Source organism: Cervus canadensis, chromosome 32 (assembly GCF_019320065.1).
Source record: "Cervus canadensis isolate Bull #8, Minnesota chromosome 32, ASM1932006v1, whole genome shotgun sequence".
In the NCBI taxonomy this organism is placed as follows: Eukaryota; Metazoa; Chordata; class Mammalia; order Artiodactyla; family Cervidae; genus Cervus; species Cervus canadensis.
In genome coordinates, this window is record NC_057417.1 from 27887815 (window position 1) to 27904221 (window position 16407).

The following is a 16407-nucleotide window of genomic DNA, read 5'->3' on the forward strand; positions in this document are numbered from 1 at the left end:
AAGAATTGCCAAATTGCTCTCCAAAAAGACTGAGTCAATCCCAAATGCTTGTTGAAGGAGAGGAGGGAAGAAGGGAGAAAAGAGATGGGGTCCCTGACAGGGAAGGATGCACCATTTTCATGGATAGGGTGGGGTGGGGGGTGAGTTGAGCTTGCTGTGTGCACAGACAGCTCATGGTCACATGATAGAGAAGGTGGGACTCCAGTTCCTATTTGGCCACCATGTTTTCTGTCCAGGGCAGCCCAGGAGGAGGAGAGGGTGGGAGCTTAGGAGACAAGACTCAATTAGCAACAGCCCCTGGACAGCTGGTGTGTGCTGGGCACAGGGCCAGGGGCTGGGTGAGCACAGATGCCCCAGGGGTCAGCATGGACATGGGCTGGGAGGCCTGGACAGCTGTCACATTGGTGGTGTGAGAGAGGTGACAACGACCCCAGGATGCAGGAACAAAGATGAACAGTAGATAATTCTGGGCTTTGGTCCCCAGCCTGAGACTGGGCTCAGGGAGGGAGGGAGAGCAGAGGAGAGAAGTCAGGAGCCTCCATCCAAGGCCCAGACTACATCCACCCCCACCCCCATCCCAAGCTGGGAAGCCGTGGATCTACCCCTGGGATCCTGGACTGGCCACTCGGCAGCCTTGACCTTGTAGAGGCAGGGATGCACTGAGGACCTCCCCAGGCTATGGTGAGGAAAGCAGAAAAGACCACATATGTGTCGAGGTCAGGGGTCCCCCTTCTCCCCTAAAATGTCTCCAGAGAGGGACTGCAGCCTGGATGTGGGAGGGAGGCCTGTCCCAGGGTGGGACAGGGCCAGGAGGAAGAGCCCGGTCTCCCCAGGAGGTCTCCTCACCTCTGGGAACACTCACTTTAGTTTATGTGTTGGTTTGCCTGGTTGTTGGTTTAGTTGGTTGGTTGACTGATCTGGTGCAGAATGGGTCGGCTTTGAGCTTCCCCAGCGCTGAGAACCTTGGTGGTGGTGTGACCTTGGACAGGTCATATCAAGCTGGAGAGTGCCCACGTGACTGAGGGCTGGGAGGAGGGGCTGGGGGGCAGGTGGGGAGGAAGCCAGAGCCCAGACTGCAGCTCACACCTTCCCTGTGCCCCACAGGTACTCAGAGGAGGAGACCCGGCAGAAGGTCAGGACTTTCCGGCAGATGCTGATGGAGAAGGAGGGAATGCTCACCAGGGAGGACCGGCCTGGGGGCCACGTGTGAGTGCTGCCAGGGTGGGGAGGCCCAGGGCAGGGGGAGGGTGCAGCCTCAGGCCAGCCCTGGGCAGCCTTTCCCAGGGCTCACTCAGGTGGTCAGGGCTGGAGGTGGGAAGAAAGAAGAGGAGGAGGAGAGGGCGTGGGTCTTGTCCACCGGAAGCTCTGGCCTGGCCCAGAGCACTAGGCAAGAGCCGCTGGGCACCTACCTGGGCATCACTGAAGTCCTCTCCCTGCCGCCCTGGGTTCTATCTCTGGCCCAGCGGTGGGAGAAAGAGCCCACATCTCATCTCCGGGAATCTTGGGCTGCAAACCAGGAGACGGAGAAGTGTTCTTTCCCCAGTGTTGTCCTTGGCTGATAGACTAGTCCCTCCGCCCCAACTATTATCACCTAGATAGTGGCCTCCAGAGTAAACATAACCAGTGCACCAAAAGCCATCGCTGGCTTGGCCAAAGGCCCATCCGGTAAAGAGAGCACAGGCTCTGTAGGGGTGACACCTCTGCAGGTGTCACAGGAGAGGAGGAGCACGGGGTGCTGTGGGCTTCGGATAAGACAAGGAGGTTACGGGGGGGCAGACTTTGTCTGGGAGAACCGTCACCCACTCGAAACCATATAAAGTGGAGCAGCTGCTGTAGGAGGGCGGGGCCGGCCTATCCCTGCAAGTGTCCAGACATGACGGCAGGGTGGGCATCTTGCTGAGGCCCTAAGTCCCTGGGCACATTTGTTGGCAGGAAAGTAAAACAGCAGCAGCGCCATCTGAATGTTTTTCCTTGCTGTTGTCTTGAGGGCGAACAGCATTGCAGGAGTAGATGGATCTTGAAGACAGGGAAGCCCAGTCTATAGAAATTGTAGACTGTTTCAGGTGGGGGGGTTCCCCTCCTAACCCCACTTAACCTCACTTCTCTGGCTTGAGCAAGAGCCCGAAGCAGAGTTGGTGATGGTGATTTTCCCTGATGGTCCAGTGGTTAGGACTCCACGCATCCACTGCAGGGGGCACGGGTTCAATCCCCGGTCAGGGAGCTAAGATCTAAGATTCCACGTGGCATGGCCAAAAAGGGGGGGGAAAAAAAAAAAAACCAGAGTCAGGCCAGCCTCAGGCTTGTGGGGGGTTTGTGGGTGATCTAGGGGAGCCAGGCTCAGCTGGCCTGCTTTCTCCTCCCCTCGGGGTGGGAAGAGGTCACACCACTACTACCTTCTTCTCCCCAGCCTCCCAGAGCCCACAGCAACCCCTCGGTAGTGGCTGTGGCTGCCGCAGTAACACCCCACAGGTTCATCGCCAGGGTGATGCTCCTCCCTCCCTTCCCATCTCAAACCTCCAGACAGCCAGATCTTTCTGCTGCTGAGCGTACTACCTCCAAAACCATCAGGTCCTTCCTGTCTGACCCGTGCCCCCTCAAATGCCCCCGGGGCTCCTCTGGAAAAGCAGCCACCCTCTCCCCTTCCATCCAGTGTGAGGGGAGGAGGCCTCTTCCAGAGCCTGCCTTTGCCACCTTCTCAGGGCACTTTCAGCGATAACCACCCCTCCGGCCCACACCTGCCGCTCTACCCTCCCCTGGGCTCCTTCCTCTTAGTTGGTTTCCAGTCCTTCCCCAACCCTGCTTTCTCTTCCAGCTACCAGCCCACACGTTTCTCTCTTTTCTGCATTAGATTTCTATAGAGCGTGTGGTACACATTGTCTCCACTTCCTTAAGCCACAGAGATCCGGCTTCTGCCCCCATGACTCCCATGACCTGCTGCAGCTCTTTGAGTCTTGCTTGGCCTGGCCCAGGCACCTCTGCAGGACTGGCCTCTCCTGGCACGTGCCACCACTCCGTTTCCCCTCTGGAAACCTGCTTTCCCTCTCCCTGGCTTCCAAGAGTCAGCTCTTTGTGGACTTCGTCTTCCTGCCCCTCTGATGGCTTTCTGCTCCTCCCTTCCTCCTGCCCACTTCTTAGGTCTTGGCTCCTCACAAGGATCTGCTAGGTCCTCAGGTCTCTTCCCCAGGTCTGCCTTCTCTTTCCTTCCTGGGGATCCCATCCATCCCCAGCTGGAACGCTCTCCTGTTAGTGGATGACTTCCAAGTCGTTTCCAGGAGTCCTGATCTTCTCTTTCCTTGAATGAATGAATAATGCATTTAAGAACCAGGACATGTTGGGAAGGATGTCACGGGAAGGTTGCAATGTCCATCATCAGAAGGAATGCCCTTGAGGGTCTGTACTGTACACCCAACCCTGTACTAGTGCTATGACGGGGGAGGGAAAAAGAAAAAGACATGCCCCCTGCTCTCTGGGTGGAAACACAACCTCCAAGGAGGACTCCTGCTCTGGAAGCAGGGGAGAATATAGAGTTCGCAGGGTCCTGGGATCCTACTAGAATGTTAAAGACATTGAAGACAAGTTTGTTATCAGTTTGGTTGGTGGCTCAGACAATAAAGAATCCACCTGCAAAGGACGAGACCTGGGTTCGATCCCTGGGTCGGTAAGATCCCCTGGAGAAGGGAATGGCAACCCATTCCAGTATTCTTGCCTGGAGAATCCCATGGACAGAGGATCCTGAGGGGCTATAGTCCATGGCGGTGCAAAGAGTCTCATATATTTGCTATGAGGGGCTATAGGAGAGGCCCCAGGCCTGATTTATGTCTGTTCCTGTCACCCTTGCCCCCTCCCCCCAGCCCCAGCAGGCCTGGCATGTGGGCTGAGTGAGCAGAAAGGGCAGCCCCTTTGCCTGGAAGCCTCCTTCTCCTCTGTGTGAACTCAGTCATCTGTCAATTGGCCATTAGGCTCCTGGCAAAAGGGAAACAGAACTAGTTAATTAGTGAAACTGCTGTCTGGAGGAAGAGCATGTGACAGGCATCTCTCCCCAGGTCAGAGCCCTTCCCGGGGGCAGCCAGTCCAACAGGTGTCCTGGGTGGTGCTGGGTTCAGCCCCGATTCGCCCCTGGTCCCTCTGCAGTGGACTCTGGCTGGGCCTGCTTTGGTCAGCTCTGTGGGGCTCCGTGTGTTCCGTCACTGGGGAAGAACGCCTCCCTGGCCTATTCCACAGACATGGTGAGGAGTAAACTTGCCAACAAATGTGAACTTAAGAGCAGAAAACACTAAACAAACCTAGAATTCAGTGCAGACACTCACAACTGTGTCTGCAGAGCAGGGAGGGGACGGCTGAGCCAACGTCCACAGTGAGGAAGCCCAGCCAGTAGAGTCCAGGGTCGGCCTGTGTGCACATGAATTCTCAAAATCAATTGCTTAGGTGAACTTGCATTCTTAATCAAAGGTCCCCAAACCATAGATATTTCTTTCCCTCTCTGGGCCTCAGTTTTCTCATCTGTGAAATGGGAGCATGCAATTTCTCTCAATCAGGAATTGGTTTTGAGTGGAATGTGAACCATGGAGAACCACTTAAACATTAGAGAACATTCTCATGACTGGTATTACTTGTGATATATACTATATTGTGAGCCAGGAAGGTCAGAACAGGAGAACCCAGTGTTCTAGCCCTGAGAGGGCCTGCAAAGTGAATGTGGTGGTACCAGCTGCACAAAACCAGCAAAAGAGGCCTCAGCCTAAGTCTGTTTACATCCCTGGAGCTGCCAGGACAAGTCTTACCAGAAGGTTCTGAGACCTTGTATGTCTCTTCAAACATGCATCTCCTCTATGCCTGTCTGCTTCTTTAAATTTTGTTTTATTTATTTGGCTACATCAGGTCTTAGTTCCGGCACATGGGATCTTCATTGCAGCATGCAGGACCTTTTTTTTTTTTTTTCTTTAGCTGCAGCATGTGAATTCTTAGCTGTAGCATGTGGGATCTAGTTCTGTGGCCAGGGATTGAACCTGGGCCCCCTGCATTAGGAGCACAGAGTCTTAGCCACTGGACCACCAGGGAAGCCCCCATGCCTGTCTTTCAATGCTTCCAGCGATAAAAGATCCCTAGAAAGGACCGGAAAGTAAAAGAGGTCAAACGATAAGGTCGCAGGGAGGGAGGATGGGGCGGGGTGGAGGTGGGGAGCCCTGTCCCCAGCACAGGGTAGAAAGGAAAGATGTGTCTAGGGGTGCAGCCAGCACAATAAGGAGGGCCCAGGGAGGGCCTGGACTCAGTGGCTAACCCAGCTCAATGTCGGAAGGCAAGAAAGGATTCCCTGCCTTCTGTCGGGATCAAGGAAACTTCCCTCCTCCCACCAGCTCGCCCACACAATGTTTGTGGTGCCCTTAAGTTTTGCCAAAGTCTATGGTTTATGTGTCAGGCATTTGTGTGGCTGAGGGCTGTGTGGGGGTGATGGGCCCCGGGACAGGCTGTGGAGTTGGAGATTTCAGGGACAGGAAGCAGGAGGCCCCTGGCTTCAGGAAGAAGAGCGTGGGGAAGAGAGGAGAGATTTGAATGAAGGAATGTGGGGGTGTTTGGCTCTGCGGGGGCAGAGCAATGACATGACCGTCCATCCCCCCAGAAAAACCTCTCATAACACCTGTGTGACTTCTAGGCTGCCAAGGCCAGGATGGTGTTTGGGATCCAAATGACATTTTTTTTGGCCTCACCGTGAGGCATGTGGGATCTTGGTTCCCTGACCTGGGATCAAACCTATGCCCCCTGCAGTGGGAGCAGGGAGACTGGACCACCAGGGAAGTCCACCAAATGACATTCTTGACACAAGCATCAAGGCTAGCTAACCCTGTCCAATTTGGGTTACATTCTTCTTTCTTTCTTTTTTTTTAAATACAAAAATCAGTCTTCAAAGAGCTGCTTAGTGGGTGCTCTGTTGGAGTTTGTGCCTGAAAATCTCACCCTGTAGCTGTGATCTTGCCCAGTCTCTTTCATGTGTCAAAACCCCTTTTCTCCCTGGAAGAGGAGGTGTTGGTGTGTGAGTGTCCGACCGAGGTCCCTCTGTCTAGCAATGGTGACCGTGTGTGGAGGACCACAGTTGCAGGCCAGGCCTCCTGTCAGGAGCTTCATAGCCAGACTCGTACTTAATCCTCTCCTCAAAGCTGAGCTATTCTTTTCCCCATTGTATAGATAAGGCCCCGGAGGCTCGGTGAGCGTGGTCATGCCTGGATTCAGACCTGTCTGTGTGAATCCAAAGCTCATGTCAGGTCTTTAATGCTTTGCCATCCCAACCGTGGCCTCCCTCGCTCTGGGCAGGAAAAGGATGAGCCTGGCAAAACCAGGGCTGAGCCTCCATCTGGGAGGGGTGCTGTCTGAGCTGGCGCAGGAATGAAAAATGGAAGATGAGGGGCCATCACCCTGGACCTGGGCCTTTGGAGGGTCCGTTTCTGGGCGGGTCCAGTAAACAAATTTGCACATCAGGACTTCAGGGAATTGTCATAACCATCCTTAAGGTAATTAGGATTCATTCCCCTGTTGAAAAAAGAGGCTCAGAGAGGGTCACGCAGCGACTCAGGAACAGCGCATAATTAGGGCACGTGTGCAGCTTCAAAGCTCCCAACCTTGCCTTAAGCCCAGCAGCCTTTAAGGACAAAGCAGCCGCTCCTCCAAGTGCCCTCCGGGAACAGACGTCGGTGGCAGAAGATGGCTGGGGGCTCCTGAGCCCGGGAGCGGGGACCAGATGCCGCGGTCCCTTCGGAGTGAAGGGGAGAGTGCGGCAAGATGGATGGGGAGCCCGGGAGGCGGGCAGGGTGCCGAGGCCGGCGCCCGCTGCCACTGGGCAGTGATTGATGACAGCCCGGCAGCAGAAGAGCCGCCAGGCCTCCGGAGGCGGCCGAGAGGAGGAGGAGAGGCTATGAATATTTCAGAGAGGCAGTGGGGCGGGAGGGAGGACCAGGCGGGGGGCGGGGAGGGGGCGAGGGGACGGCGGGAGTAAGGAAGGACAGATATCAGAGACGGGGGAGCTCAGAGAAGGGGAAGGGTCTCAGTGAGAGAGCGGGGCTCGGCGACGGAAAAGGGGGGCTGGGGAGGGGAAAGGGGCTTGGGACGACGCCTCTGGGGTTAAGGGTGCAGGGCGGCTCAATGAGGGGGGCTGAGGCGCAATGAAGGGAACCGAGGGGCAAAGAATCCGTGTCGGGAGGGGCCTCAGCGAGGGGAGGGGCCTCACTGAGGAGGAGGGGGCGCCTGGAGGGTGAGAACCTAGAAGGGGGGGCTAAGTGAGGGGGGAGGGCTCCGTGGTCCTCTTTTTTTTTTTTTTTTTTGCAAAATAGGGCACGGTTGGTTGGTTGAGGATGGGGACAAAATAGAGCATCGCTGAGGCTGGCGCCCTGTGAGGGAGGCTCCCGGTGTGGTTCCCCAGATCCGCCCCCCCCACCCCCATGACCTTCGAGGGGTCGGGGCCATCCCCACCCCGCCGCCCGGCCGGGAATGGGTCGGCGGGAAGGCCCGGCCGCCGCCGCGGCAGGTGCTGAGCGTCCCTGTTGCCGGCAGCGTGGCGGAGACCCCGCGGCTGATCGAGGGCGCCGAGCTGGGCCTGGAGTACGCGCCCTTCGACGAGGACGACGGCCCGGTGGACTGCGACTGCCCCGCCTCCTGCTACCGCGGGCACCGGGGGGACAGGTCAGCGCCTGCCGCGGCAGGGGATGGGGGGGTGGGGGTGGAGGCCGCCCCTCCCCCCTCACCTCTGCCCTCGCCCCACCCCGCCCCCTTCTCACCCAGGACCAAGCACTGGTCTAGCAGCTCTGCGTCGCCCCCTCCCAAGAAGAAGAAGAAAAAGAAAGGCGGCCACCGGAGAAGCCGGTGAGAGCCGCCCCTGGGCTGGAGGGGGCGGGAGGGGCGCGGTGGGGCCCCCAGCTGCCCATCCCTGAGCGGGCAGGGCTCTGACACCCCGCACTGTGGGCCCCCCTCACTGAGCCCCTCCCCTTCTCCAGGCCCATTCCCCCACTGAGTGCCCCCTCCCCACCCCACCCCAACGTCGGGCCACCCCCCGAATTGCACACGCCCATGACCCAGCCTCTCACCTCTGACCACCTGCTCTTGGTCCCCAGCACCCTCTCCCAGAGGTCCTGCACCCCAGAGGCCAGGGAAGAGGGGCTTGGCTGGGGTCACCTATGGCTCCCCATCTCTACACGCCCCTTCTCCCCTGTCCTAAGTAAGGCCCCGGCAAATGTCTGGGACCCCCACTAATCCCATCCAATTGTCTGTCTCCCCTTCTTTCTGCCCCGCCCTCAGCAAAAAGAGGAGACTAGACTCTGAGTGCAGGTCAGTGATGAGGGTGGGGCAGGGAGGGACCGGCTGGGCCGGGAGAGGATGTCTGTGGGTGGAAGAGGGTCCAAGGCCACCCCCCAGAGGCTGGAGGCCTGCACCTCAGGGCCTGGGCACCAGCCAACATGCCGGCGCTTCTCCGCTGAGGCCAGAAATCCCATCACTGGCGCCTCTAACCTTTGATTTTGAAACAGTCCTGGCTCACAGTGCCCAGGGGGGCTGGAAAGGTGACGAGGGGACAACACAGGCCGCTCCACCAGCTTCTCTCAGGGACCGAGTGGACCCTCGGGGCCTTGATTCGCTGTAGGATGACAGCTGGCCTGAAGTCCTGGAGTCCCCTTTCCAACTTCAAGGCTGCAGGCGCCTAGGCTTCCCCAGCCATCTCCACCACCATGCCACCCCCACCCATCCCAGGGCCCCAGTTCACTAGACCTCCCCCCCCACCCCCGGCACTGTGTCCGCAGCTGTGGGAGCTCCTCACCCCTTCGCAAGAAGAAGAAGAGTGTGAAGAAACACCGCCGAGACAGGTACCCTCTGTCCCCGGGGGCCTCCGCTCACTTCTGTGGGACCCCCTCCCCCATGACCAAGGCTGTGCGTGGGCTCAAGAGAACCTTTCTGTGGTCCTACAGGTCTGAATCTGGGTCCCGGAGGAAGAGGCGGCACAGGTGAGTGGTGCCCCGTGGAGGCGGGACAGGAGGACGTGGACAGAGGCCAGTGGCCCCCTTGCAGGGCCCGAGGAAGCCACGATGGGAGGAGGGCTGCCAGGGTCCTGTCCGGCTCCCTCTTCCCACACCAGGGACTCCTCCCGAGAGCGAGACAGAGCGCTGGAGGGTGGGGGAGGAGGAAGGCCATTTGCAACCCTTGTTTGCCCCAGAGTCAGCCTTGCCTTGGGAGCCCCAAGAATGTCCAGACAACACAGTAGACTGGTCCAGTGTCCAAGGGATAGATCTGTGGAGGTGCCAGTTGGGAAAGCAGAAACATCAGGACCCCAAATTCGCAGAGAAAGGGCCTGCAGGCAAATGGACCTCCCTGAGGTAGAAGGGCGCAGTGAGTAGGAGACAGGGCGAGCGGGCTGTGCCTACATGTGGAGTTTCTGGGGGGCCGGTGCCAGCCCCCCAAGAGGCCTAACTGCCAGACTATGAAACCTCCACTCTGTGGGGCTGGGAGGCAGCAAGGGGCTCTGAGCAGGACAGCAAGACCGTGACTTTTTCAGGATAGACTGTAGAGAAGGAGGTGTAAGGCCAGAACCCAGGTAGAGGCATGCGGGTGGAAAGTGGAAGAAAACTCAGCATGGAGGACAGGAAGCTGTGGGGCAATCACATCCCCACTGTTGGCACTGGAGCCAGAGCCCCTCCACCCCCCCCAGCACCCCTGAGGAGGGCAGAGTTCTCAGTTCCATTTCCGGCAGGGAGCATTTGCCCACGGCCACACCTTAATCCCAGAGCTTCCCTGGTGGCCCAGCGGTAAAGGAATCTGCCTGCATTGCAGGAGATGCCGAGATGTGGGTTTGATCCCTGGGTTTAGAAGATCCCCTGGAGAAGGAAATGGCAACTCACTCCAGTCTTCCTACCCAGAACATCCCATGGACAGAGGAGCTGGGGGGCTACAGTCCATGGGGTCACAAAATACTGGGACATGACTGAGCGACTAAACACCACCACCACCTCGTCCTGGCCCTCCCAGTCCCCCGGTTTCCCATCTGCCCCCTCCCCTGCCACCCCCTCCAGTCCTTCTGGGCCAGTGGGGGCCCCTCCTGCCCTGTCTCTGTCCCATTCCCGTCAGTCCCAGGCAGGACCAGACCCACTCCCCATGGGGAGCCTGAGGCCCAAAGCAGGCAGCACGGGTTCTAGAAGCCAAACCTCTGGACTCCTGGGCCCGCCCCTGACCCACTCTGCTCTCAGATGAAACACATTCTGGCATTTCTTAGCATCACCTTGTTTCTGGTCGGAAGGAGGCATCTGTTCAGGACTAGAGGGATTGAGCAGGAGTCTGGTGGCATCAGGGAGGGTGGGGCTGAGAGACCCACAGTGGTGAGACCTTAGAAGCCTGACCAGAAGCTTCTCTGTCCATCTCGGTCAAAGACAGAAGGAGCTGGGTTGCAGGGCTCGCCTCAGAAAGCAGGATAGGATGGGAGGGGATCCAGAAGAGTAACCCCAAAGCAGGAAGATCATGAAGCCCAGGAGAAAGCATTTCTTTCCTAAACACCAGGCTTGGACCACATAAGACAAAGGGGCAGGAGGCCTGGACTCCGCCCTAGAGAGCCCCGTCTGAGGGAACCTGGGGCCCAGGGAACACAGCTGAGGTGTGGAGGGGCCACCCCCACTGTGGTGACTCATCAGAGGGGCTTCTCCCAAGACCAATGCCAGAAGGAAAGTGCAGGTTACCCCTCCTTCTGGGGCCGTGGTCACATCTCCTATGGCACTCCTAGGGGGGAACAGAAGCAGAGCCCAGATGCAAGGCAATCCAGGCCAGGACTTACAGGAGGAGGGAAGAAGGCCTGGCAGAGTAGCAGGGACCAAAGCAGTGGGGTAGGATGGGGTGGGCGGGTCCATCCCGGCCCAAGAGAGGAGCACACCTCAGAACCACACCTGGACACAGCCCAGCTGCAGGGCTCCCAGGCCCCGCCCTCCCCGGGCCAGCTCGGGGCTCAGGCTGTGCTGTCAGGGTAGTCTCTGCTTTCTGTAGATCTCGAAGCCCCAAGAGCAAAAGAAAAGAAAAGAACAAAGAAAGGAAAAGGTGAGTACCCTCTCCCACTCTCCAGCCCCTCAGCCCGCTCCCCCTATCCCCCTCAAAAAAACCCCTGGCCTTCTGGAATCACAGAATCAGGCCCTTGAAGATAGCTCAAGTTTGTCCCTGCTGCCCAGATGGAAAAATTCAGACCCAGAGAGGAAGCCAAGAGTGCCCTCCTCCACCCCGCTCCCCACCCCCCTCCATCACAGTCATAAGAACACCAGCTGAGGGCCAAGTGAGATCCTGGGAGGCTGGGATTGCCTAGAGAGAAGGACGCCTTTTTGCTAATACTGACACATGACCCATGACCCACATGGACTAGCTCTGTACCCAGGATGGGCATGGGCTTGTGTTATTTTTGTAGGAGACTATGTGGGGGAGGTATGGGGGCCATGGGAGGAGAGGGAGATTTTGGGGGTGGGGGTTATGGGGGGGGAGAGTATGGGGGCACCTCCCCCATGAGCTATGGGGGAGGGGGGAGACTACATGGCCAGGGGCAGGGATGGAAGCAGAGGCTTCCACCAGGCCTTCACAGATATCATCCCGGGAGATGGGGCAGAACATGAAGGCAGCCGTTTTCTCTCCCAGGCCGCATGCAGAGTCTCCAGGCCGCAGGTCCCATCGTCACAGCAGCGGCAGCTCCCACAGCCCCTCCCTGTCCTCCCATTACAGTAATTCCAGATCACCCAGCAGGTAGGTGCCAGGCTACTGGGGGGCTCTCAGGGGTGGCTGAGCTCCCTTTCTGCTGGAGGGAGGGCACCTGCAGTCCCCAAGGCTAGGTAGTGGCGCTGATGGACAGACAGGAACCGCATCAGTGGGTAGCAGTGCTGGGCGCCTGCTAGGTCGCTTCAGTTGTGTCCCGCTCTTTGTGACCCCATGGACTATAGCCCCAGCCAGGCTGGCTTCTCTATCCATGGGATTCTCCGGGCAAGGAGACTGGAGTGGGTTGCCATGGCCTCCTCCAGGGGATCTTCCCCACCCAGGGATCGAACCTGCACCTTTTACATCTGCAGTTTCGGCGGGCGGGTTCTTTACCCCCAGCGCCACCTGGGACCGTGGTGCTGCCCTTGCCCAAAGGCGCCCCCGACTGTGATTGGGGACCTAGGCAATGTGGGGGCTGGGAACTTGCTCTCTCCCTGGAAGGGTTTCCTGGCGATGGGAGGGCGCAGGGGAAGGGGTTGGGGAGGAAGGAGGGAGGGACGGGAGCTTGCAGGCCGGGCATCCCACGCCGGCTCCCCCTATGCAGGCTAAGCCCCAAGCACCGAGACGACGGGCGGAAGACGGGTAGCCAGCGGTCCAGCGGGAGCCGGTCGCCGTCCCCATCCGGCGGCAGCGGATGGGGGTCGCCCCAGCAGAACGGTGGCAGCAGGCAGCGGAGCGGAGCGCACGGGGGCCGCCCGGGCTCGGCGCAGAGCCCGCTCGATGTACGTACGCTTGGCTTTGCGGAGGGTTCCCGCGCCGAGCGGTGGGTCGGGGGCGGAGCGGGGTCGCCCCGGGTCGCCGCGGGGTAGGGGCCAGTGAGCGCGAGGGGGCTGGCCGCTCCCCCCTCCCCGGGGCCCGGCCCGCACCGGAGCGGCCAGGAGGGCCGGTGGTTTTGCCCAGCTGGCCTTAGTGTCGGGGTGCGGGGGGTCTGCACCCCTGACCTCGGCACACTGAGGGCCAGAGCAGGGTGACCCCCAGGGCCTCAGTCAGTTGGGTAAAGAGCTGAGAGGGAACCCAGGCCTTCGGCCGCTTCCCGCAGACATACGGGGTGGGAGGGGGCGCGGACTGTGGGAGAGGTCGCAGTTGGGAGCGAGGTTCAAGAGTCAGGACCGCCCCCCCCGGGCGTCACTGGCGCCCCGAGCCTCCCTCTCCCCACCGAGTCCGTAACCCCTCTGGAGAGCCCGTCCTTCCTCAGCCCCCTCACAGCCCCTCTGCCTCTCTCAGACCCCTTCCCCGTCTGTCCCCTTGCATTTCTGCAGTCACTGCTCCAGGGAAAACCTGTCCTTTTGGGGGGCATTGCTTAGACAGGGGTCTCAAACCTGCGGCTTCACTTCCCTCGGCCCATCCTTCCTAAGGCACCTCCCCGCACACGGCTCCCTCAGAGGTGCTGTTCTCACCCAGCTTCTAGGAGGGCCATGGGGCGGTCTGGTGACTGATGAGGGAGCCTTTCCTGGGAGGATGGGCTGGGCCAGGGCGGGAGGCTCTCCCAGGTCACATCCCCTTTTGTCTGTCCATCTTAGAGTCCCGGGTGGAGCCCCCCACAGGGAGAGGGGGACCGCAGTGCTGGCAGGGGCCCTGGATGGGCACAGGGGGCTTGGGGTGGGTAGGCCGGCAGGTTCCCCCTCCCAGACCTGCAGGCTACCCCTAGGAGCCTCAGTAGGGAAGTGGGGGAGGGGGGTGCTGTCCCTCCCCAGACCTCAGGTCTCAGCAGCAAACATGTACGTGTTGGTCAGTTTCATTTTGATTTTTGGCTGTTTCCTTTCACTCCTTTTCTTTTCTCAAACACCCTTACTCCTATGGCCTCAGCGAGGAAAGCCAAGGGCAGCTGACAAAAGGCTCTGAGTCTCAAGATCATTTTTATTTAAGGACATCCCATGTCTTGAAACCGCCCCACCTGGACAGGGTGCCAGGCTCCTGGGCCTCGTTGGGCTATGTGGGGAGGATCACTCCCGCGTCCCTGGGTCTGTCTGGGGGTGGGAGAGGGCTCACAGAGGTAGCTGAGGGTGGCCAGGACAGGGACTGATGCTGCAGGCCACGGAGGAGACGTCCAACTTGGGCAAAACCCATAGAGTGTCCCCATCCCCGACCCCATGGGCACAGAGCTGGAATAGCACAGCGCCCCAGACACCTTCTCCTGGAAACTTCGTATCTTCTGACAGGCACAGAAGTGCAGGTTCTCTCCATCAGGGCCTTCCACCTCCCCCACCCCCTACCCCTGCCCCCAGCCCTGGAGGCTGGAACAACACCCTGCAAGGGCCCAGGGCCTGTGCAGACAAAATGGCCAACCAAGTAAAACCCCAGGAGAGGGCAATCAGGGAAGGCCGCCTAGCCAGGAGGAAGCCTCTGCAGCACCCCAGTCCTGTCTCCCTACCAAACATGGGAGTTGGCACTGCCCTGGGGGTTTTCTAGATGACAGCACTTTGTTACTCTTCCCACCAAGCATGCCCCCCAGATCCTCTCTAACCCTTGCGCTCTAGGAGGTCTGGGACTTCGGAACATCCCAGGTCTCTCACCCGAACCTCATCCCCTCTTGCCTGCACATCCTTTCGGAGGAGTGAAATGACATGAGTTCTCATTCCAGGGAGGTGAGGTGGGCTCTGGGGTCACAGACTTTGGCCAGTAACCAAAAATGTCTTTGGGAAAAATTACCAGAGGGTGGGGTGGTATTCTTGGATGCTACCTTTAAAGAAAAAAAAAAGAAAAAGAGAGAGAGAAACAAATGGGAAAAGAAAAAGCTCACCGTTTTTTAACCCCGTCTATGTTTTTTTTTGTTTTTTTTTTAGCCTCCCATTTGAAACGTGGTAATACTGTGATTCCATTTCTTGTTTAGCCGGCAAGGGAAGAGGGTGGGGAAGTTTATGTAATTTTCCCTGTTATTTTGTTTTTCTTTGTATTTCCTTTCTTTTTTTCGTTTTATAATGTACAGAAATGCAAAGCATCTCTCGGGGTTTTTTTTTTTCCTCTATCTTCTATGTTGTTCTAGAATTTTGCTTTTGTGTGTGTTACTGTGGGGATTGCTCCTTCTAAAGCAGAGATGGTTTTTGAATCTCAAGTGAACATTAGTCATATACATATCTATATTTTTTTCCTTTGTAATCAGGATTTAAAAGGGAAGATAACTCTTTAAAAAAAAAAGGCTCCTGTACCAACAGCTCCTGCCAAATCTTGGGCACCAGCCAGCCCTCCCCTCCACCTCAGGGCATAAGCTGGGACTGCTTCAGTTTTTAAATTAATGAAAGATGGTGTGTCCATGTCTCAGTCTATACAGAACCTTGGAGAGAAGCTGAGAGACACAGGGAAGGCAAGAGGTCATCCATTGCTTCCCAGGGCCCTGAACTTTCTCAGTTCTATCTTGGATAAGATGGAACTTCCTTCCAGGTCTCAGATCCTTAGGAGGCCCTGGAGCAGGGAGCTGAAGACACACGATAGAGTTTAATTCAGGTGAGGGTTGCAAAGTCAGATACTCTCAGGCAAAAAAAAAGTCCATCCTGGGCTAGACTGAGTGCTAGCTCCTGACACATCTGTTAGTTGTCCCATTCCAGGGCAGAGCTGAGCCCCAGAGGGATTTCTGGACTCTGCTGTTTATTGTTCTCTGCAACTCAGAGAGGTCAAGTGACCAGCTCAAGGTCACACCGCTTTTTAGAGGTTGATCCAAGAGGAGCCCTCAGCCTTCCAACCTCAAGACCCCCAGGCACAGCCAAGATGTGGGAGGGTTGTCAATAGAAAACCCACTCCAGGAGCCCTGAGCAAGAGGAGGAGGATGTGGGAGGTGGCTGCTGGGTGTCTCAGCTCCCCAGCACAGGAGCCTGCCCGCACCAAGACCAGGCTATGGGTGGGCCCAACACTACACGGCCCAGTTCTACAGGATTGCTGCCTCAGAGACCCACAGAGCCCCACGCCCCCACAGTTCCCATACATGTGGGGAAATAAACAGTGAGGCTCAGAAAGGGAAGGGAGGGACTCAAAGCACGCTACATGGGACAGACAAGTAAGATGACTTCATGGGACAAGTCCTTCCATCTCATCTCACCTGCCTCCTTCCACCCCCAAGAACATACCTGCTAGCTCTGCCCTCCCCAACACACAGGCTGCAGGCTTTGCAGCCTTAGGCAGTAGGGCCACCTGCCTTGGCAGCACCTGCCCCTAGCATCCGAAGTGTTGAAGGAAGCCTCGCTGTATGGTGAGGATGGCAGAGGACATCAGGAGCAAGGCCCCCAGGCTCTCTCTGGCCTCTGCCTCGGGCTCAAGTCTCATCATCTAATGGGTGGCCTAGAGTGACCCCAAGAAAAGGTGCCCGTGGATCTCCCCAATCTGCCTCATCTCAGCCTCCCCCTCCCACCCTACCCTGCCCCCCCAGGAAAGAGCAGTGACCACAACTGGAGGGGGACAGGAAGGATAGGAAGGGACATCTTGGCATTTCTTCCAGAATGAAGCCAGAAGACAGGAGGGATGAATTTTGCTAAAACGATACTGAAGCCAGGGGTAAAGTGCAGTTGAGGCTGAGCCCGTCCTCCAAATTGAGTCGGTGGTTGCCTTCCCTTTTAAATGCGTGATCCCTTTCACCCCATCAGTCCACTCTGATTGGCCTTGTTTAAACAGCTTTTCTCTTCCGTCTGGGTCCACCTTCCCCTCTGTCTTCCCCGTTCTGTCTGTGTTGCTTTT

General features: G+C 57.9%; 1 protein-coding gene across 1 annotated transcript in view; it reads left to right on the forward strand.

Moving 5' to 3' along the window:
* The window catches only part of SRRM3 (serine/arginine repetitive matrix 3), a 53997-nt gene that overhangs the window by 27159 nt on the left and 10431 nt on the right, over positions 1–16407 (forward strand). Inside the window, exons 3-11 of the mRNA XM_043456400.1 lie at positions 1105–1206; positions 7540–7668; positions 7768–7848; positions 8281–8310; positions 8778–8840; positions 8943–8978; positions 10999–11049; positions 11632–11736; positions 12290–12467. Of these exons, the coding sequence (XP_043312335.1) occupies positions 1105–1206; positions 7540–7668; positions 7768–7848; positions 8281–8310; positions 8778–8840; positions 8943–8978; positions 10999–11049; positions 11632–11736; positions 12290–12467 (775 nt within the window). The remainder of the gene's footprint in view (positions 1–1104; positions 1207–7539; positions 7669–7767; positions 7849–8280; positions 8311–8777; positions 8841–8942; positions 8979–10998; positions 11050–11631; positions 11737–12289; positions 12468–16407) is intronic.